Below are 23,349 nucleotides of genomic sequence, written 5' to 3' on the forward strand. Positions count from 1 at the left end.
GTGAGCACCCTGGGCTGGTTAAAGCTGTCCCTGGCACTGCAGGGGCTGGGCTGGGTGGGCTCTGAAGGGCCCTTCCCACCCAAAGCACTCTGTGATTCCATGATTCCAATTTGCCGGTGCCTTCAGAGGATGGGCTGCAGGTTTGCAGCACGAGGGAGCGGGAGCGATGCCCATCATTCGGTCCCCGGCGGCTGCTTTGGCTGGGGGAGGCAGGGCACCGCTCTCGGTGCTCCCCGCGTCACCGCCGCGGCTGCGGGGGCTCTGCAAGCGCCCTCGCGCCGGGCTCGTTAGCTGCGCGTTGCGCCCTGTTACTCCCACAGGCTGCTTTTTTATGGATGCAATTGATTTAAAAGTGTGCTCAAGAGCCCCCTTAGAGCTGGGATGTTTTTCTTGTTGATCCTTCCCCAGGGTGGTTTGGGATACAAAGGCCAATATAAAGCTGCTTGCAGAATTTCTTCCTTTTTAAACATTTTGTAGGGTGAAGAAAAACCATAGGAAAATGGTCTGGGGTAAGCATAAGCTTCATGGACAGCCTGAGTTTGAATGGTGTGTTAATTAAGGGAAACGTTAATTAAAGAAAGACAGTTCCTGCCCCTTGCAGGGTCTGGTCGCGGGTGACGAAGCTGAGGGGCTGTGCCCAGGGTGGGGCTGGGGTCCGTGTCCCGCAGGCTGTCCCAGGCCGAGCCCCCGGCCCCGCTGCTCCCCGGGGGGCCGGGCTCACCCGCTCTGCACAAAAAGGCGTTTGCCAACGTATGTGCGTGCATGCTTTCATTAATGAAGAAGAAATAATTCAAAGCTGCCGTGCATAATTTAGCGCGCTCTGACGTGGGCTGCCATCCGACCGTGGGCTCGTGGGGACCGTGACCCGGCCACGGACACCGGAGCCCCTGCGCTGTTATTTCCGCAGTGGAAAGCTGCGATGCCAAAGGGAAAGGGAAGCTCGGCGCGTTTCTGCGCCGTGGCCTCCTGGTCCTGCAGCTCTACCCGAGGCGGTGCCGTGGCTCTTGTTCGTGCGGCACTGCTGGGGCTCAGCCCCAGGCAGCAGCTCAGCACCACGCAGCCATCGCTCACTGCCCTGCCCCGATGGGATGGGGGAGAGAATCGGAGGAGTGAGAGTGAGAAACACTCCTGGGCTGAGATAAGAACAGTTTCATAATTGAAATAAAGTAAAAGAGTAATGATAATAACAATAATGATATCCAAAGCAAGTGATGCCCAATGCAGTTGCTCACCACCCGCCGACCGATGCCCAGCCAGTCCCCGAGCAGCGATCGCTGCTCCCCGGCCAACCCCCCCAGTTTCCATACTGCCCATGACGCCGTATGGTATGGAATGGCCCTTGGGCCAGTTGGGATCAACTCTCCTGGCTGTGCCCCCTCCCAGCTCCTTGTGCCCCTGGCAGAGCAGGGGAAGCTGCAAAGTCCTTGCCTGGCATAAGCAGCGCTGAGCAACACCTAAACCATCAGCGTGTGATCAGCATTCTTCTCATCCTAAATCCAAAGCACAGCGCTGTGCCTGCTGCTAGGGAGAAAATTAACTCTATCCCAGCCCAAACCAGGACAGGCGCTCACATGTCGGGTTTTATGCCCAGGACTTACGTTCTTGTGTGCTTTTTATCCCTTGGGTCTGCTTTAAGGTGTACCCTGCTGATTCGGCGCTGCATTGCAGCTTGCTCCATGGGTTCATTTTGTGATTGTTTGGGCAAGGTGACGTGCAACAAGCCATGCAATAAGTGCCCAGCTTATCTTTTCATGTCTGATCTGCCTGGGGCTTGCCCAGCTGTCCGGGTTTCTTGGCATGGAGGTGGGATGCTGCTCGGAAGGTTGGGAATGTAGTGGGAATCAGCAGGTTTTTAGGGGTTTAGAGGAGTTAAAAAAAAAAAAAAAAAGGTTTTCTAGATGACTGCAGCCCACGAGGGCTCTGGAGAGCCGTCCACCTCCTCCTGTGGAGCTCCAGGCAGTCTCGGTGGCAGAGCTCAGTGGTGGACCGGGAGGGAAGCAAGCGCTGTACCTGTGCGGCGGGGAGCTCGCCGCTCCACGCTGATTTTGCAGGGGAACGGGGGGAATGTCCCCGCTGTGCAAAGGGGGGTGGCTGCTGAGCGGGGCCCCGGGCCACACACACCCGGCTTTGAAGGTGGCGGAGTCAGGGTTTGGGTTCCGGACGATCTTTCGCGCTTTGCGGAGCCGGCGTTTATTTTTAGTCACTTCTGTAGCGCTGATTGCCACGGTAACGCAAGAGCATCGGGCGGGTTCTCCGACGGATGTGCTGGTTGTGCTGCTCCGGCAGCACTGGACCAGGAGGAGCAGGCGTGGGGACAGGGCTCCTGGCCATGGTTTTTGGGGGGCAGGTGGCAGCTCGATGTCCCATGTCCGGTCCATCCCATGATTTTGGCTTACGGTCAGAGCCGGGGCTCTCTGACACCCCCGACTGGGGCTCTCCACCTCTGGAAACCAAACGCAATCCTCCAAGCACACAAACCTGTCCAGGAAGAATTTTAAATGCGTGCTTGGAGCATTAAAGCTGCTCAGCAGGGAATTAACCGCTCAAAACCTTGTCGACTAAAGCGGATCAGCCTTTTCGCCTGAAATGTATGCAGAAAAGTCAAGAACAACGTGGGTGGTTCTGCACCTTTTTGTACTGTTTGAAAGCAGATGCTGAACGATCCGGGGATCGTCAGGCTTCGAAGGCGGGCGCACGTGTCCAAGAGCAGAGCTGGGCACAACCTCCCTCGCCTGCCTGCCCTGGGCAGCTGCTCGCCTCCGGAAGGGTCTGAACATCTGAATTCCGCTCGACCTTGGGAAATCTTCCCCTTTCTACTCATGGATTGCTCCATCACTAGTTGCTCTCGGTGCAATCCATCGCAAACCCAGAAGAGCCGCTCGTCAGTGATCTCACTGAAGGCTCAGCATGCAGGAAAATAAAAATGTTAATTAACATACCCAGGAATTTTTTCTTTTTGCTTGGGTGTGATAGGACTGGTATTTGGCTCCAAGATTATAGCTCAAAATTATCTGAGAAGATAAAAGGCTGAAGAGAGCCTACTTCCACTTCGGTATTTTAATTTCGGCAGACTGACTCACTCGAAGCTGAACGTGCTCCCGTGCTCTCCGAGTTGCCCAGCTCCCTTATGCCCTTCAAGGAGGCGGCTGGGAGCTTTCCAAGGGGCTGCCTTTGGGATTTACGGGGTATGCCGCAACACGCGGCCGCTCCGCCTCCTTTTCAGAAAGAAATCTAGCGCTTTTCACCCTCTGCCACTTTTAATTGCAGTGGTCCTTCAATCAGGTGGAATAAATGGGGATGGCACAGCCACGCAGCAATACAGCAGCAGATTGCAAGCGGCTGTAATTGCCTGCGGGCCGGCTGAGACGCCCGCCCTGGCACCGGCCCCGGGCGAGGGTGGGCACGGCGGTGGCCGGAGCGGGCAGTCCTGCTCTCCCTCCTGTGCTGGTCAGCAAATGGGTCCAAAATAGGTAACGCAGCTGGTTGGGGGTCTGGTGGCCGACCTGCGATCGGCTTGTCTGCAGGGGCTGGAGCTGCTCTCCCCGTGCATCAGCAGGGGATCTGCGGGCAGCCGGTGCCCGACGCTCACAGAGTTCATTGCAGGAGTTGGGCTGGCTTGGACCGCTCCGGAGTGCCCGTCCCCGGCTCTGTTAACGGCACCGGCTTTGTATCCCGTGCGAGAAATCCAAGGGGAGGCAGCTCACCTCCAGTTCCCCTTGTGCCGGGGACGATTGGCCAGCAGGTGTGAGAAACACAGAGAAACCAGATGCTCCTTCCCCAGGAGACAACAGCTGTAAATCTGCTCTCTGGGTGGGAGCAGCGCGTCAAAACTCGGGGCTCTCCCCCGAGCCGGGAGACGCAATCCTGTGCTTCCTCTCAGGAGAGGGCTGGATACGTGGCAATACGGCAACGCCAATTTGTGACGTGTTGCATGGTGAGATTTCTCTTTCAGACCTGAAGTACACAGCTGTATCTAACTCCGGTCACCCAGTAACGCCTGAGCTGCGGCAATTTAGCGGCGCGGCGCTCCGCACCCGGAGCGGGGCAAACGCAGCGGTCCCGGGCGCAAAGCCGGTTGCCGCTGGCCCAGCGGCGCGGGAGGGAGTCGAGGCTCTCCCCGCTCGTGCTGTTGGTAAGTCACGACATCTGAATGCTGTCGGAGCAGGGCGAACCACTTAAAACCAATTAAGTACCTGGATGACTCTTTCCCTGATGGGGTTTCAATTACCGTAAGTAGAAGGCAGTGCGGAGCAGGAGCGCTGCCAGCCTAAAGGCTATCATTTCGACTCTCGCTAATTGGGTCGGGCATTTGGAAATTACTGTGCTCCTGCGGGACGAAATCTATATGTTTACTTAGATATCTCTTACCGATATTTTCCAACTCAATCTGCACATGCGTAAGGCTTGTGTTTTTCTGCTTAAAAAAACCCTCTAAATAAGACCTTCCAGGTCTTATTAATATTATAATAATATTATTATATTATAATAATATTTTAATATTATTATAACAATAGTATAATAACTATATTAATTATAAGAACTCCAGGTTCCAACTGCTGCTGATTTGTCCTGCTTGAGATGAGCTGTGTCTGTATGCAAATAGATTTTAGGTGAATATATATATATATATATGAAAAATTCTGGGCAATACTTTTTTTAAGAGGCTGGCGTGGAATCTGAGAAGCTAGGGTGGATTTTAAGATCGTTTTGAAAGAGGATGAATTTTAAATGAGTTGTAGTGGAATTGCTGGAGAATTACTGGGTCAGAATTCGCATCCTGCCTTCCTTTAGTTTGGAATGAGGCAAAATAAATGTATTGTGAAGAAGATCAGGACAGACTTTCCTTGTGTAGCGTTGTGAGGCGCTTGTCGACCAGCACACAGATTTAACTGAAATGCACATCCTGGCAGAAAACTGCTTAAAAGATTTTTAAAGAAAATTTAAAAATGCAAGTTGTGTGAAGTGTGCTAATTCATCATGGGAACCTGATGCTTTTCTGAGCAGAAAACATCTAAGGGAGGTTTTTCGAAGCGCTTCTCTTATTTACATCTGAAAAATAGGAAGTTTGACTAAAACGGTGTCGGAGCCAGAGAAAAATGTATTAAACCCATGTTCTGATCCTGGAGGTGGTGAGGCTTGGTATTACAGGAACATTCTCCTTTAAAACTGCAATGTAAACTATATTGTTTGGGTTTTTTTTTAATGGCTACTCTGTACCTCTGCACTTCTTGTTATTGCTATAACCTCCCTTTGCTCCAGACAGCTCGGGATTGTGCGTTTAATACAGATAAGTGCAGGGCATTACGCTCGGCAGCGGAGAGATTAACCCACCCGCGGGGCGGCAAGGGACTCGGTGGGGGCCGTGCTGTGGCTGGGGACCCGGGGGTGGGCACGGGGGACCCGGCTGGCAGGTATGGGTGCTTTAGATTGGATACTGGGAGAAATTTCTTCACGGAAAGAGTGGCCAAGCATTGGAACAGGCTGCCCAGAGAGGTGGGGGAGTCCCCATCCCTGGAGGGGTTCAAAAAACGGGCAGAGGTGGCACTTGGGGACATGGTTTAGTGGGCATGGGGGTGTTGGGTTGATGGTTGGGCTGATGATCTTAGAGGGCCTTCCCAACCTTAGTGATTCCCAGTTTTACTGTCATTAAAACTAATCCAGCCACCAAGGCAGGAAACATGAAATTGCTACTCTACCTGTAATTGGTTTAGTGGTGGACTTGGTAGGGTTAGGTCAATGGTTGGACTGGATGATCTTAAAGGTCTTTTCCAACCTGAACGATTCTATGATTCGATGATTCTGCGGAGAGCAGCACAGAGATGGTTTCCCTATCGTCTGTCCAACTCTAGCAACAGCAGCTGGAATAAAAATTGAATTTTATAAAGCATTTTAAGAAGAGCTATAGGAATTCTCAAAGCCTGGAGTAAGAGTATTAATAACAAGCTATAACTTGTAATAAGGGGCAAGTACAGAGCTCATAAACGTGTTCTTATACACTTATACTGTGTACAAATAAGTTAGAAATACATAATTATAATCAGAGCAGCTTATTCCTTTAAGCAATGATTGCCTGGAAAAAGCAATAAAGGAAGGCAGTGCCCCAGCCCCAAGCAGGGATCACTTTGGAGCTTCACTCACCAGGGCACTGTAGCCCGGTCCCGGACCCCCCGGCCCCACAGCGGGTGTGGGGTGAGCCATCCCCCGGCGCTGCCTTCTCCCTCTTTCCCTGCAGGAAACTGGTTAGAGATTAATCACCAGACCTCATGTGGGAAATAATAGAATCATCGAATCGTTTAGGTTGGAGAAGACCTTTAAGGTCATCCAGTCCAACCATTAATCTACACTACCAAGTCCACACTAAACCAATCAAGGGTAGACCAGACTGAACCATGTCCCCAAGTGCCACCTCTGCCCGTTTTTTGAACACTTCCAGGGATGGGGACTCCCCCACCTCTCTGGGCAGCCTGTTCCAATGCTTGGCCACCCTTTCCGTGAAGAAATTTCTCCCAATATCCAATCTGAACCTCCCCTGGTGCAGCTTGAGCCCATTTCCTCTTGTCTTATCACTACTTGGGAGAAGGGACTGACCCCCTGTCCCTGCCCCCTCCTGTCAGGCAGTTGTAGAGAGCGATCAGGTCTCCCCTCAGCCTCCTCTTCTCCAGGCTGAACACCCCCAGCTCCCTCAGCCGCTCCCCACCAGTCCTGCGCTCCAGACCCTGCCCCAGCTCCGCTGCCCTTCTAGACCCTAATATAGGGGCTGACTCATCTTGGTCTAGCCATATTGACGAGAAGGATGTTGGCCTGTTAGTACCCACATGGGAGAGGATTTCTGGTGCTCGCGGGGCTGGATGCGGTGCTCACGGGGCAGAGCGCCCATCCCCTCCGGGAGATAGAATCATAGAATCACAGAATCGTTTAGGTTGGAAAAGACCTTTAAGATCATCCAGTCCAACCATTAACCCACACTACCAAGTCTACTCTAAGCCAATCAAGGGTAGACTAGGCTAAATCAAGATGCCCCAGGGCTGCCCGCAGCCGCCCCGGAGAGCCAGGCTGGACTCGTGCTGCTCCGGCACGGCGTGCTCACCCTCGCTTGGCGAGCTGCTGAGGAAGCCGAGTATTTCGATACGGCCGCAGAAATGCGGTATCAATATTTAAAGGCAGCTGGCTAGCTCTGCTTTCAGGAAAGCAATCTTGCTGCATTTTTTATAAGGTGAGCCAGAGTCTCCTTACCTGCCAGAATATCAAATCATCCAAGAGACCATATCCGATCGCGTTACCTACCTAAATGGGACGTGACGGGAACATCTCCCCTCACAATAGCCTGCTGCACGACCAACAATGCTCCATTTAGAGAGGAACAAATTGTCAGCATCTGCTTTTAATTCAGTTTACTTCTAAGGTGACTGATACCTCTTAAGGTCTTCGGGAACAACGGGGAGTTTCTGTGGTTAAGGAAATGATAAACATGGAAGGCTGAGTAAGCACAATGTGCCTTTTATACGGCCGTTTAAGAACTTTATTTTGCTTTTGTTAGCCAACTTCCAAGTGAAAGAACTTGAAGAATCTTGTAAGGCTTGAACTTATGTATCTGTACAATAAGTATGTATTACTTCAGCTGCTCAGGGTTGATATAAGGCTTCTGGAGTTGCTGGAAACCTTTTCCTTTTTGGGAAGCGCTAGAAAGCTTAATGACAAATGAGGTAACGTTTTAGAACAGTGTTGTGGTTCAGCCCCAGGCAGGAGCTCAGCACCACGCAGCCGCTCGCTCACTGCCCCTGCCCCGATGGGATGGGGGAGAGAATCGGAGGAGTGAGAGTGAGAAACACTCCTGGGCTGAGATAAGAACAGTTTAATAATTGAAATAAAGTAAAATAGTAATGATAATAGTAACAGTATAATAATGATAATAATAATAATGATACACGAAGCAAGTGATGCCCAATGCAATTGCTCACCACCCGCCGACCGATGCCCAGCCAGTTCCCAGCAGCAATCGCTGCTCCCCGGCCAACCCCCCCAGTTTCTATACTGCCCATGACGCCGTATGGGATGGAATGGCCCTTGGGGCAGTTGGGATCAACTCTCCTGGCTGTGCCCCCTCCCAGCTTCTTGTGCCCCTGGCAGAGCATGGGAAGCTGAAAAAGTCCTTGCCTGGCATAAGCAGTACTCAGCAACAACTAAAAACATCAGCATGTTATCAACATTCTTCTCCTACTAAATCCAAACCACAGCACTGTGCCTGCTGCTAGGAAGAAAATTAACTCTATCCCAGCCGAAACCAGGACAAACAGACACAGAATTTGTTAATGACTTCAATTTTTGAGCCATTCTTCTAGAGTTTTGCAAAATTTCCAGAGAACATTTTAGCGCCATCTCTGCTAAATAGGTTGGATAACAGCAGTTTCTGTGGAAGTTAAATTTTATAGGACTACTTCCCAAAGGGTACGGAACTCCTTTCTTAAAAAAGCACCTAAAAAGGGCTTTTTTTTTTTTTTTTTTTTTTTCCTATTGCGGGCACATCCTGCAACGCGGTGAGCCAGCAGAGTGCTGTTGCTGGCAGTGGGACGATCCCCACGCCGGGCTCCTCGGGGGAGCGTGGCCAGCAGACCTTACCCGGGACCGTGTCCAGCTCGGGAGGCCCCCGGCTCCCGAAGGCTGGCAGGGACCCGGCGGAGGTTGCCCGGGTGGCCGGAGGCTGGAGGGACCCAGGTCCAGGAGGGGTGGTGAGAGCCGGACTGGTCCCGGCTGGCCGAGAGGGAACCCAGCAGTGGTCTGGAAGTGCCTGGAGGGGAGGGAGGAAGGTGGTGGATCCAAATTCTCCTGGGGAGTGGCCGGTGGTAAGGCAGGGGACACCGGCCACCGCTCGGAGCCTGGCAGCTTCGGGATGGACGTTGGGAAAAGCTTTTGAGCGTTGTGCAGTGTGGGAAGAGGCTGCCCCGAGGGCTGGGGGAGTCTCCAGCCTTGGGGGGTCTGCAAGGCTCGGGTGGGAAAAAGTCATCTAGAGCTGGTGATGGAGCTGCTGTGAGTGGGAGACTGGGCTAGAGACCTCCAGGGCACGGGTGGGCGACTACTCTTCTTTTGAATGCAATGGCTTTAAAATCCTGCTTGTCTTTAAACGTTTTTTTCTCCTCTTTGCCTGCCTTTCTCTCCAAACAAGGTTATGCTTGTGCTTCTAAAGTGGCTGCTGCGATTAGTGCTGTAATCTCCGTATCAGCTTCTACGTTTCAAACCAGAGAGGGAAATTAATTAAAATCTAGTATCTGCTCCTTTCCTACATTTTCCCAAAACACAGTTTGCTCAGCAAACAAGTGAATCGGGAAAAGTCGTAACTTTGTTCTCATTTTAAGGGTGATCAAATCCCCAAATTCCTACAAATGCCTTGGAGAATGGAAGTTCCTGCCAGATGGGGTGACTGGAGGAGCTGGAGCACTGCACATGGGAGGAGGAGGAGGAGGAGGAGGAGGAGGGATGGACCGGCTGGCTCAGCTCTAATGCGGCCGGGCCGGTGAAGCCGCTGATGCTCCGAGGTCGCATCTGGCAGGAACCGCGCTGCAATTTGCTCGGGCGAGCCCACGCGGCTGCGGGTTTGCTGTCGAGGCGAGCAAACGCGTGACTTCACCTACGCCGGCTGGAGCCCTCCAACATTTACAGCTTTAGCGAGCATTTTTTTTCCCCCGCTACTGTCCATCTAAACACCTTGTTTTGTACAAGCCCAGTTCAGGTGTGCTGCTTGGCACGTGTTTGTATGTTGGGGTTTTTTTGAGAACTGTCCTCCTTATTCCTTGCAAAACGAAGTCCACCGGCAAGCGGGAAGCTGCTACAGATGTTTCCGTGAGAAGGTTGCAGCTCTTCTTTCTAGTTAAGCTCCGCAGACACATATCTAATTACAGCTTTGTGGCCGACACGAGGTTATAGAGGGAGGCAAGTGCGTGCTGAAAATCAGTTTAAATGACTTGAGGGCAGCGACTTAGTGCTGGGGGGTGCTGCCTTCGTGCCGAGGCAGGACGCAAAATGCTGGCGGCACGCACGGGGACCGTGGGGAGTAAAAACGCCGAGGAAGCCCTGAAGCTGAGGAAGCAGTCGGTGCTTTCCCTGGGGAGCAGGGAGAGAGCCCTGAAGAGCTCCTCGGAAAGTGGGAAGGAGGGCCGAGGCAGGGCCGGCCAGCCGCAGCAGCATGCCCGGCGGCTGGCTCTGCTGCGGGAGCTGGAGATGAACTGGTACCTGCGGGTCTGCGAGCTCTCCCACGAGTACACCATCGCCTACACCACCGGCATGCCCCACAGGTACGTACCCCGCTGGCTCTTCAGGCGGGAGCAATTTGCGCTCCAGGAAATGATGATGATGATGATAATAGAAAGCTTTTTGGCTTTATGAGTCTGACTTTTCCGATTATTCGGGGTTGGTTTGGTTTTTTTTCCTGCACCACAACGGATGCGTGTTACAGAGCTGAAAATTCTGCGAACTTGTTTCTTAGTTTCCGTAACTTCTTCGGCACAAACTGCATGTGGTTATTCAGCTTTATTTTTGTCCGTTTTGTCCAAGTGACTGTAGTTTCGTTGGAATTTTGTTGAAAAGTTGCTGCTGTTGTGCAGGGACTGTGAGGGTGACAGGAGAAAATGGCAGGAGAGGCTTTGCTGGGTGCTGCTGGCCTCGGGTCCCCGTCTCCCCCTTCCCTCCCTGGGCAGCGGCGGTGGTGAAAAAGCCACTCGGGAGGGGAAACCTGCAGCTGCTGAATTTCTAATTCCACCAATCTTAAAAGTCGCAGCCTCCAGTATCTCATCTTGCTCCTTTAAAAAAAAAAAATATAAGGGTATCTTGGTATTAGTGGAAATTAGACGTGCGACTCTCTAATCTCCTGTGCCGGGTAAGACCCTTAATGAAATAGGAACCTAAATATGCATCGCCTGGCGTCGCTGCCTCAGTCCCGCCGGCCCCGAACAGCAGCACCGCGGGGACAGGGCGGCTGTGCTCGCTCGGGTGCTTTCGGGGACCGGCACAGGGAGGCTGTATATTGAATTCACCTCGAGGGACAGGGCTACTTCCAAAGGGTTTTCAGTGTTTTGCCCAGCTCTACACAACTGCATCGGTACCAGCGGGGATTTCAGCTGAGAGGTCGGGTGAGATCTTCCCTAATCCCGGACAGAAGGGGGATGCCTGCAGTGCCTGGCACAAACCGAGACCTTGCAGACATGCTGGGATTAGAAACAAATAAAAATGTCACTCGAATAAAAATTAGAAACAGGATAGCTGAAAGGAAAACAAGATAAAACTATGAGAGATGGAGCAAGTAGATATTGAGTGCAGGGGAGGTTTAGATTGGATATTAGGAAAAATTTCTTCACGGAAAGGGTGGCCAAGCATTGGAACAGGCTGCCCAGAGAGGTGGTGGAGTCCCCATCCCTGGAGGGGTTCAAAAAATGGGCAGAGGTGGCACTTGGGGACATGGTTTAGTCTCCCCTTAATTGGTTTAGTATGGACTTGGTAGTGTTAGGTCAATGGTTGGACTGGATGATCTTCAAGGTCTTTTCCAACCTAAACGATTCTATGAAATGTCTAACAAGCACGGTGAAGGGCATACGAGCAGGTCTGTAGACTGACCGAGCAATTTCTTGGGCACAGTGCTCACTGGCCACATCAGCCCGCCGGCAGGCACCTGTGCTCTTAAACGATGCTGTAAAAGCAAAGCACTGGGGACTAACTTTTGAGAAAGCAAAGTTTCTAAAGCTGCTGGTCTGTTCAACCCCCTAAAACTCCAGATCAGTGAAACTCCTATGTCTAAAAAAAATTCAGAAGAGCTCGTGGAAATATTTCTTTGCCATTGGTTCATCTTGCGTTACAGATGAGCAGAAAGCTGGATCTGACAGGAGGTAAAACAAAAGGGGGATTTATTTGAGGAGCCAGGCATGAGAGCGAATAAAGGGAGAAGTCAGGAGTTCCAGCTGGACGAACTGTGCTCGGATAAAGCGTGTTGCTGCAGACCTGTCCACGCCTGCTGCAAGGCAGCTGCAGGAGAGATCACAGCCCTCGGTGTTACGCTGCCGGGAGAGAAAAATACATTTCCTACGAGGCAGGCATGGCTGCAGTCCCCGGGCACGCTTCCCTCCACTGAGCGTACTCGTGTGGCAAGGAGTAGAGCTTGAAAGTGTCACCTGCACCCCACCGTTGATGGTTCAGCTCGGTCAGCACCGTGAGAGCAGGATCCCCCCAAAACGGGAGTCTTTGGGCAGCAGGGTGTCAGGGTACCACGGGGCTGGGGCGGCCAGGACCCCTCCCACCCCCCCAGCCCCGAGATCGGGGACGTGAAGCTCCATTGGTGCCCTCAGGGCCCTGACACAACAGTTGCAGAGAAGGAATAACCGGGTAATCCAAATGTCCATGCCAAACTCCCCTCTGTGACATTGAATTATAATCTTTTAAAATATGTTCTGGGTTTGGGATCAGTCTTTGTTTATCTGCTTTGGAAGACTTAAGGATTACTTAAGTTCATGATACATCCATCACTTGATTATTTGACTTTTTTTTCCAATGTATTTGGGATTGAAATGACAGTCAGGAAACGGGTTGAGTTTTTAAAATAGAAGAGCCTCAGAAATCTGCCTCCATGGTGTGTATCCTATGTTGTCATGATTTGTTCGCTGGTGTTGGCCAGAAAATGTTACCGCGGTCCTGATGGAAATTATCTTGATTGGAGGGCACGGGGTGCCATCACACGCTGGCTTTGGTGATACAGCAAAACCTGTGCTCTTTCTCCTATCACCCCTCAGGGATGAAGACCCTGAGAACCAGAGACTTTTTGTTTGCTATTTAGCGCTGGTGAAATAACTCTTTGTTGGTTTGGTACATTTATTTTTAGGCATAGCACTCAGGTGTGTACCTGTGTCCTCGCCTGCTGCCCCGTGCCGAGAGTGCCTGCTTCTGTGGAGCTGGAGGTTTTGTAGCGGCTGGTGGCATCTCGGGGGCTTTGCTGGCTCCCCTCCCACAGCCCCTCTCCACCCACACACGGTCTCCTGCGGGGGCACGCAGCCTCCCGAAAGCTGGTGCTCCTTCCCTTCCCTGGCTCTGATGCCCATAGCTCATTCCTTCCTCAAGTATTTCCCTTGTCTGTTTGTTTTTAGGTTATTTTTTCCTTCTTGGTGTTTGACTGCTCCATAGCCTTTGTTTTCTAATTAATTGTTGAAGCCCCAGGAGGCTGCAGATACTGGGGAAGTTTACAGACCGGGTAACCTGAGCTGTGGGAGTTTACAATGGATGATGAGGAAACAAAACAATTTAATGACTTGCATAAGAGATGCTTGCGGCATTCATCTGTCCAGGCCAAGGCCTGAAATAAACTCTGTGAGAATATTTGGTTTGTGTTTATTTGCCTTGGCGTGAATCCCAAACAAATATTTCTTATTGTCTAAATATAAGACCTGGGAAACGGGGTCGGTGTTCTATTCCCACTGGCAGTCCTTGCCCCTTGGAGTACTTGACCATTATAGGTTTTAGCAGATGAACGAGACTGCTGATCTTGGCCAGGATCCATCCTGGGCACCAATTAAAATGAGCCAGTTGCAATAACATAAAGGATGGCTGGGAGAAAAATTCCGCTCTGTAGTCCCGTGGTCCTCTTGGGCAACACAACCCAGCTCGTACCCAATTGTACTGGTGGGAGTGATGGCACTGGGCTCTCCTCTCAGCAGGCTGTAGGGTGGAAGCTCCTGAGGACCCCCCACCCCAGCATCTGCTGGGCATTGAGGGTCTCTTTGCAGCTCCGCGTGTGGACCATGCATTTGTACAAGCCCACCTGTGCGGATATCCCACCCCCCAAGCCAAGCCTGCAGAAGCCGAGCGAAGCGCTCCTGAAAGGTAAAAAGCAAAGCGTGGTCCCCAGAGCCTGCCCTCCCGCCGCGGGCTGGCTGGGGAAGCTGAGCCGCGCTGCCGAGCTGAAGCAGCTGGAGAAGTTCCTGCACCTGCATGGGCTGTCGCTGCAAGAGACCGTCCGAGCCGAGACGGGAATGAAGTACAGGTACTGCTGCATGTCCCTTGCTGGGGTACTTGGTGGCTGGCTCTTCGGTGGCAAACAGCTAAAGCTACAGGAAACTTGCCTGAGCAACCTGTGCGCACCTTCAGGCAGGCTTGTGGAGTCTGAAGATGTTGTCCGCTTTAGTAGCTTTTCTTCTCCTTCTGAGCACCATGAAGAATTAGCACGACTTTGAGCAAAGCTAAATGCGTGTGACCTAGTCTCTTAAAACTTGGAATCTTTCTCTTCCAACAATAGGTGTTTGTGTCCGTCTACTGAACTGCCTCTTTCAAATTTGGGTAAAAGTATTTCACTCTTCCTGATGTTTTAATGAAAACTCATTTATTTATGTGCATTAAAAGGGTAATGGCTGAACAGCAAAACAGAAAGCATGGAGAATAGAGGTGTTCTGTCTGCAGCTGCTGCTTCGATGTAATGTCTGTCCCTGCTCTGCCCTAAAACTGGAGCAAATACACTGAAAGCCCAAGAACCAGAGTCTGGCTGGGTTCAAGCTGTGAAATACATGCCTTGTGTGTTAGAAAGAGCATGCAAAGGAGAGGACCTCGTCCATGCAGGGAGCTGGGACAGCCTGGGGAAAGAGGGTGTAGGCTGGGGGACGATGGGTGAAGAAGACATTGGTGTGCTTAGTCTGCCAGTTGTCATTTTGTTTTGTTTCAAAAGAGATTCGTTTTAAAAGGATGACTTCCCATATGGAAAGTAGATACATTCTCTGTGCTTCTGTCCTGGTTTCGGCTGGGATAGAGTTAATTTTCTCCCTAGCAGTGGGCACAGTGCTGTGGTTTGGATTTAGGATGAGAATAACGCTGATCACACGCTGATGGTTTAGGTGTTGCTCAGCGCTGCTCATGCCAGTCAAGGACTTTGCAGCTTCCCCTGCTCTGCCAGGGGCACAAGAAGCTGGGAGGGGGCACAGCCAGGACAGTTGATCCCAACTGGCCCAAGGGCCATTCCATACCATACGGCATCATGGGCAGTATGGGAACTGGGGGGGTTGGCCGGGGAGCAGCGATCGCTGCTGGGGAACTGGCTGGGCATCGGTCGGCGGGTGGTGAGCAACTGCATTGGGCATCACTTGCTTTGGATATCATTATTGTTATTATCATTATTATATTATTATTATTATTATTATTATTATTATTATTATTATTATTATTATTATTATTATTATCATTTTACCTTATTTCAATTATGAAACTGTTCTTATCTCAGCCCAGGAGTGTTTCTCACTCTCACTCCTCCGATTCTCTCCCCCATCCCATCGGGGCAGGGGCAGTGAGCGAGCGGCTGCGTGGTGCTGAGCTGCTGCCTGGGGCTGAACCCTGACAGCTTCTAATACCATTTTCTTCAAAATATTTGCTTTCCCAAGAGATTGACGTTTGCCCATGGCCGGTCTGAGCTTGAAATTCAAATAAGACAAGGTGTTTACTATTTTTGTAGAAACAGCACAGTTGTGTCACAGCTTTAGCTGCTGGCTGGGGAAATCTGGAAGTGCTTTGGACCCAGCATCAGAAGAAATGGGAAAGGGCTTTGTACCTCTGCTCTGCCAGCGCCGGCTGGCAATCCTTGGTGCAAGTTGGGGTTACACAGCCTTGAAAGCCGATGTAAATAAGTAGAGAACTGAGCCCACAGTGTTTGAGTGATGGAAAGGGAAAATGTCCAAAGGCAATGGAATGGCATCCCAGGGATGCCACGTTGAGCAGAGCTATGATAGAAGTAATCCCTGGCATCACTCTGGGTTAGCAGGAGCGATGCTGTCCCCCAGCGAGATACTCTGATTAACTGCATTTTTCGGATCTGGAAGCTTGCCTCCCTTCTAATGAGAAATTCTTTTGCTCCCCTTCTGACGATCCTAATCCCATGTGGCAGCTGTGTTTGAAACAGTTGGTGTTAGTACGCACACGAAAATTCCCATTTATCTTCTTTCTCTGCTAATTCTGCGCTTCCGATGGTGTCGGTCCACTGCAGACGTAGTTTAACACTCGCTGTGCCCTCGCCGAGAAGCACAAGTAATGTTGCAGTCCCGCAGTGTTCCCATTAAGCAGGTAGGATCCGGTGTCCAAAGGTTCCTCCACAGGAGACGATCCTGCAGACCGCCCTGATGTACGGACACCTCCCTGATACTGAACCTGGCTGCTGCCGAGTCAAAAATGCATTGCTCCAAACTCGACAGCAATGGTCATCCCTACTTGCTGCTGCACAGAAAACGTGCCCAGCCTGGAGGAGAAAACCTGCAAAGAGGTTGGGGAGAAAACTGTGGGCATGGATCCCCGGATGCACTGGAGACTGAGTTTTTAAGTCACAGAAAAACGTAATTAATGAGAGATTCTGCGAGTGTCGTGCGCTCCTGGGGCGGTTGGTGCTGGCCTTGGGGCTGTGCCCGGTGCCAAGGGCTGCGGTTGCACGCTCAGCTCTAGCGCGGGCTCCCTGCAAATTGCTCTGTGCACCTCTCTGTTGCTCGGCTTATAAAACGGGGCGGTCTTCATTCATCAGAGCCTTTAGTCATGGTAAAATAAAGCATGCACTCAACTTCTCCTGAAGCTGATGGATTCAAGCATATGCTTAATTTTAAGTATGTGCGTATTTCACGGCTGACAGAAACAGCCGTAACATACTGGGTTTCGCATATATCCAGGAGGAAGAGGACGTCTGCAGGGGAGAGGGCTGTGCGGAGGGCTCTGCTGCAGGGCGGGAGGGATTTTCCAGCAGTCATCACTTGCTGCTTTCTGCAGATTTTTGCTCCTCTAGCTTTAGAGTGCAGAGGCTCTTCTAGTTTTATTGTGAGCTTGGACGTTTTCTTTTCCAGCGTGGCTTGTTTTGCCTTCCAGACATTTCCTTGGCTATCCATAGGTCTAGTCTAAAGACGGCACAATAGAAAACTCCTTTTTTATTAAGAGCTATTTAATTATGTGTGGAAAGTAATGAATTGTTAACAAGAAACACTTACTAAATAAGCATAAGCTGGTTTATTTATAGGATGATTAGTTCTTTTCCCTTTCATTGCTTTAGCAAATACAGCTTAGTTCAGCCTATTACTGAATAACCGAAAGTGTAGCAGTGCGTGAGCTTAGTTTCTGACAACCATAGCATTTCTCTCAGACGAAACGCCCTTTTGCAAAGCCAATTTGGTGTCATCTTATCTGATGGGGTGTTTGTTGCACGGCTTTCTTCCATGCACACTTTGCTGGGGTTTGAGCTCTTAAAGACCGAACTATGTGGGCTGGGTCTGTCCTCACGGCTGGGAAGCTGTGACTGTAAAACTTCTCAATATTCTGCTCAGGCATGGCGAAAATAATGTCTCTGTGCCTGGGCAGCTGCAATCTGAGAGCCCGAAGGTGAGATGTTATGTGTATGTATCTGCAAAAGCATCCAGGCAACTTTTGCAAAGCATGCTGCTGGCAAATGTTGCAGGTGGAAAGTATTTATGGGGGTTGTGGACCCCCGAGGCGCTGCTGGATTAACCCCTGCAGCAGCTTTCGGAGCTAGGGGTATAGTTTTCTATTCATGTTTTATCTATTTTATATTTAGTTGAGGTTTTGTTCAGGGAGGGTGAATTCTTCCCACGGCGCACAAGCCCCTGGCAAACTTGCTTCATTTGGAGCGAGCCGCCCTGAGGCTGCCCGCATCCTGAGAAAGCGCTGGGATGCTCTTCCCAGTTTACGTTGCTTTTGTTGGTTAAGCTAATTAGAAACTTGAAATTTAGGATTGCCACGCTGAAGCTCTTGTACGAAGACTGGCCAGCAGGTAGCCCTTTGCAGGATGGGCCGCTTTTGCTTTTCTTTTCTGACTGCAATGGGAAATGTCACCGTTGCAGAGCGAGGAGTTGGGCATGGTGACCGTGGGGAGGAGAGGACACCTGCAAATCGTCAGAGACAAACGATGGTAAACCCCACCCTCACTCAGCTTTTTCTTTCTCCTCAAATCACTTGCAGTCTCATTTGATGCATGAGGAGGTGGCTTGTGCTGGTGCACGGCAGGCAGAGGTGCTGGTAATAAAAATATTGCTGTGACCAGATAGCCAATATCTCTTAATGCTGAAAAATGAAAATACTTACTGTGGCTCAATACAGCAAGAGGAAATACCAGAGGGCTCTAGGGACAAACTGATGGCAAAAGGGCTGTGATTTGTGTGGCTGCTTTGGTGTGTGTGGTGGTGGCACAAGTCTGTGTCAGGGAAAGCAATAAGGGAGGGAAATGCGCAGTCTGCGGTGCCAGAACGAACGCTGCTTTTCGACGACGTTGTTATTTGCTTTCTAAGAATTACTAGAGAACAAACACGCTACACTTACTAGAAAGGCTCTCCAGTTTGGTAACCTCAGTGAGACAATTACGGCACTTGGGTAACAGGTTCAAATCCTGAAATAGCAAAAGGCTTTGGTGAGTACCAGGATTTTGTGGTGACTGCTGAAGGCACTGGCCAGCGTGGGCAAAACGATCAAATACTCCTGCAGAAGAACTATTGCTGAAAAGTGCCCCCCATCCATGAGTTATGTCAACTTGTGCTAGACACAAAGGCAAACACTGTATTAGAAAATGTAACATGCTGTCCTGGTTTGGGCTGGGATAGACTTAATTTTCTCCCTAGTAGCAGGCACAGTGCTGTGGTTTGGATTTAGGATGAGAAGAATGCTGATCACACGCTGATGGTTTAGGTGTTGCTCAGCGCTGCTTATGCCAGGCAAGGACTTTGCAGCTTCCCCTGCTCTGCCAGGGGCACAAGAAGCTGGGAGGGGGCACAGCCAGGACAGTTGATCCCAACTGCCCCAAGGGCCATTCCATACCATACGGCGTCATGGGCAGTATAGAAACTGGGGGGGTTGGCCGGGGAGCAGCGATCGCTGCTGGGAACTGGCTGGGCATCGGTCGGCGGGTGGTGAGCAACTGCATTGGGCAGCACTTGCTTTGGATACTGTTATTATTATTATCATTATTATACTGTTACTATTATCATTACTATTTTACTTTATTTCAATTATGAAACTGTTCTTATCTCAGCCCAGGAGTGTTTCTCACTCCCACTCCTCCGATTCTCTCCCCCATCCCATCGGGGCAGGGCAGTGAGCGATGGCTGCGTGGTGCTGAGCTGCTGCCTGGGGCTGAGCCCCGACACATGCTTAACAGTAAAATACTGGGTTTTTTTAATAAATTTCTGGGTGCTGACATTTCAAATCCTGCAGTCAGGGCCAGCCATCCCGTTTCGGATGGATGCAGTAAGCTGGGCTACAGAAAGCGGAGGGCTCCGAGTGATGGGATTGTCCCTGCACCGGGTGATTAGACAGGCTTTGAGCTTAGGAAAAAGATGACTGACAGGGATTACAGCAGATGTGTTTAAAATCAGGAGCAGGCTGTAGCGAGTAACTCACTGTCTCCCATGATGCAGGAACCAAGGGGAATGCAAGTGAAATTTCTGGACAACAGGTTTAAAAGACAGAAAACGCTTTCCCTGCATCTTGTAATGAAATTGGGGGACTCGCTGTCATGGGATGTTTTGGCTGCTGAAAGTACGAGCGTGTTCAAAATGTTACTGGGAATCAGGCAAGGCCATCGAAGGCTGTTAACTACAAAGGGGTGGATTTAACCTCTAGCGCAGTAAATTTTTTAAATGGCAGATGGCAGCCAAGATGACGTGTCGGGAACGGCATTACGGTATCTCTGTTCAGTTCCTTATAATCTTTTCTCAGCACCCGCTCCTGGGCATTGTCCGGGTTGTGTGGCTGATCCACAGGGATGCTTTGCTCTGCGCCGGCACGGCCGTGCTTGCGCCGTGCGCCGGGAGACGGGGCGCTGCGCCGGGGCTGAGCAGATTGCGCTCTTCAGCCCTTGTCCCTTCTTCTGGGGCTGCGGTCAGACCCCCACAGGGCTACTGCCGAGAGGGGAATTTGGGAATGATCACTTTGCCGGAGCTGCTTTCCTAGGCTCCCTTGGTCAGGCTCGTTTCATGCATCAAAGCTTTGAAATATCTAATCTTTAGATGGCAAAATATATGGGAGTGCTTGATGCGGTCCTATAATCCTGCACCGTAATCCCCTCCTGATCTGCTCAGTTCAGAGCACAGCTGCATTATATTTATTGGGATATAGCTTACAGCGTTACTGTTTTCCCTGTTTCCTGTGCAGATTGATCTACAGAGCCGCATCGGGCTATGTCCTGTTTTTAATAGCCAGCGTCATTTTTCATAAGTCTTTTTTTTTTAAATTTTTTAGTCTGTTCAAACTATAGTGCCTGCTATCTAGTGCAGTGGTGATGGCAGATATTCCCATGTCTATCCTTTTTCCAAATGGTTTCAGTTTCCACTTGCTCCTTGTTTTTTTGGTGTTATTTGTGTAGGGTTCTTGCCCATACCGTGCACTGATGGGGGAGGACAGGCTGCAAACAGGGGACGTGTGTGGGTTAGGATGGCAGCAGGGTATCCGCATGCGTGTATGGTGTTTGTAGCGTGGTAGTTCCTCCTTGGAGTACGAAATCCCATTTTATTCCTTCGGAAGGATGGTGTTATAGCCTGCGTGCAGCGTGAGCCCCCTCTCCCCGGCTGGGTTTCAGCAGGAGGAGCTCTTTAGCTGCTCGTACGATGCTGGCTCCTGATCCCGCTGCTTTCCGCCTTGCTGCCATCGCCAGCGATAAACTCATGCGTGCGTGCCTGCGCACACGTGTACGCGCACACGCGCACACACACGCGTCCTTTTGCAGTATAAAGTCCGCCCCAAAGCCGTGTAAAACCTCAGATCCACCCTGCTGATGCTTCTGGGGTTACTCACGCCTTTCCGTAGGAAGCTCCCCGTGCCGTAGGTGGAAGGCAAAGCAAATTTTGTCCTCCCAGTCCACCACCGCAGCAGTAAATCCTAGTTACCCGAAGCTGTGCGCAGAGCAGCGGCTCCGGCCGGTGCTCAGCAGGAATTTGCACGCTTGCTACTGCTTTTCAGGCACCTTCTGCTCCTGTCAAACTCCAGCTTGCAAGCCTGCGCTGCCAGATGCCGAATAAATCCCCAGCTCCGTGGGCAGGGTGCTGCCTGCTGAGCTGCTTCTCCGCTCCCCGCCGCGGCATCGGCGTGCAGAGCGTATCCAGCATCTCTCCGGGGGGCTGACTTGAAAGTTTGGGATATTTATGGGTATATTTATGTACAGGTTTGAAGTCTGCAGTCTGTGTGCATGCCCTGGGATGAAACTCAGTTTGTGCGGTCTTGGTGAAAACAGGTTGGTTTTTTTTTTTCTGGGAGTCTTTGGGCTGACTTTGGGATCTGCTGAGATTAGGACCTCGCCATACGTCGCACTGACACAAACTGCTGAACAGTGGATCAAAGCGGGGCTGAGTTTAGGAAAATCCCAGCTAAACCTCCTCTAGCAGCTGTCAGGTTGCTGGTTTGTTTCAAAGCTCCATCCTTTAGGAAAATGATCGTAAAACCAGGCTCTGGCAAGCCTTTGAAGCTTCAACGCCGGGCTGAGAGCAGGTCTTTGTATCACTAACCGTGGTGTGTGCCCCGGCAATGCTGACTCTGCGCTTGGCATCGCGGATGGCCGCAGTTCAGGGGGAATAAAAATGGACTTTGGTCTTCAATACAAATCCAATACTGATGCAATCACAATTCTCTTGCTTTGCTTAATTGAATTAAATAACCGTACACAATGGCAGCTGCTCTTCCAGCATCTTTCTCCGTCCCTGCAGTTATTCCTCCTGCCCCATGCCCGCCCTCCCACTGCAGGTCTCAAGTAGGAGCAGAAAATTCCCTGTTTCAGCCCCGGCAGCACAGGCCTATGGCCCAGTCTGTGCTTAGAGAATTCCCTTGATTTTTCTCTTGGTTATTAATCCTAGTTTGTACACTACTGGTTATTAACAGTGAATTTTCATTGCATTCAGAATTTGCAGGGCTTGCAGGCTTGGGGTAATGTAAAGAGGAAACTCCTGGAAATGCAATATTTTGTCCAGTCCAGCAGACTCCAAAGACAAAACATTTAGGATTAAGGTGCCCTTCTGAGGCTGGGGATATCGGAAAGAATTTGGCAGAATCAAAGTGTAAGTGTCTGAGAGGAGGCGAAGCTGCAACATGATTCCAATCAACCTTAATTTTAACAGAGAGCTGTTAGGCGCAGGGACCCCTCATCCTCAGACTGCAGTTTTCTCCTCTTCCCCAGAATTACTCCAGCATCAGGAAATAATTGCCAGGCAAGGGAAGCGGACGGAGATTTAGGTTATGGTTGATGCCAGCCCCGGGGTGCCACTGTGGGGCTGCCCCACGGCACGGCTCCAGCCCGTGGCTGCTTCCCAGGACCGGCTGCGGTGAGTAACGCCGGAGTAACAACTCTAACGCGGGGCAGAGCTGGAGCGTGTGCCCCGCAGCGGTGCTGGGGCGGGGGATCCACTGGGGATTCTGCTCTCGGTACTTCTAGACATACTTTCTAGCGCTGTCTGCTATTAAATACTAGGTGTAACTTCAGTATTTTGGGATGCTCCTGGAATCAGTGACTGTCGCAGCCTCTGGGCAGTCTGTCATGCTGGTGCAAGTACAAACGGCTTACGTGTGCTCCGGGAGTCCCAGCATCACCCCTGCATGCTCAGCAAGTGATGGAGCTCAGCAGGGTGATCCTTTGCAATCAGAAGTTGCTTTATTTTTTGCAGTTTGAGCAAGCCAGGGTGATCCTTTGCACCGGTCTTTGAATCAGAAGTTGCTTTATTTTTTGCAGTTTGAGCAGGCCAACATGATTAACTAAAATGCATTTTTATTGTTCTGTGGCTTTCCCCATACTGAGGTGACCACCTTTCTATTTCTGCATCTCCCTGTCAGGCTTTGCTGAGTGCTGCTGCCTGGGGAGGCTGACTTGAAAAGCAGATTTTTCCATGGCTAAACTGCCTGCTGCAGACCTGCTGCTGCCTGATAAGCTTTTTGTGTGGTTTGTTTTCAGCGTGCTTTTTCATAGTTGCTTGGCTTCATCTCCGTGCCAGAATGACTCCAGAAGACAACACAGCGTTTCCGTAATTCCAGTAGCACGGTCGCGATTTTTTCCTGGGGTGTTTGTGAAGTACACGGGGTTCCTCAGTGTGTCCAAACGGGCACGGTGAGGCTGTCGGGGGGAGCTGCTTACCCTGGCCGTCCAGCCGCAGGTGGGGTAAGCAGATCCCCCTGACAGCCCTCAGTTGCCCATCCTAGCTGGGGTGATGAAATGCACATTTTTTCACTGCAGAAAAAGACACCCTGTAGAGTGCAGGAGTAATTATTCTTTTCCCCTGAGGACCTAATGAGCAGTTATGCATTTGGCAATAAGTAACTATCCTCTTGCAAATGCTTCTGTTAATTAAATGGGCGCCATTCCAGTATGAAAGTGGTTGTTGAGAT

General features: G+C 50.9%; 1 protein-coding gene across 3 annotated transcripts in view; it reads left to right on the forward strand.

The window, feature by feature from the left end:
* Window positions 1-10,014: 10,014 nt before the first annotated feature.
* LOC104026949 (voltage-gated potassium channel subunit beta-1) overlaps window positions 10,015-23,349 on the forward strand; it is an 84,592-nt gene continuing 71,257 nt past the window's right edge. For 2 of the 3 annotated variants that reach the window (XM_075715983.1, XM_075715987.1), the window contains exon 1: window positions 10,015-10,286. In XM_075715983.1, coding sequence (XP_075572098.1) covers window positions 10,015-10,286 — 272 coding nt within the window. Of the gene's footprint in view, window positions 10,287-13,769; window positions 14,012-23,349 lie in introns of those variants that run through there. The other variant, XM_075715984.1, reaches the window with a different exon arrangement.

This window comes from Pelecanus crispus, chromosome 9, assembly GCF_030463565.1.
Source record: "Pelecanus crispus isolate bPelCri1 chromosome 9, bPelCri1.pri, whole genome shotgun sequence".
NCBI classification, from domain to species: domain Eukaryota; kingdom Metazoa; phylum Chordata; class Aves; order Pelecaniformes; family Pelecanidae; genus Pelecanus; species Pelecanus crispus.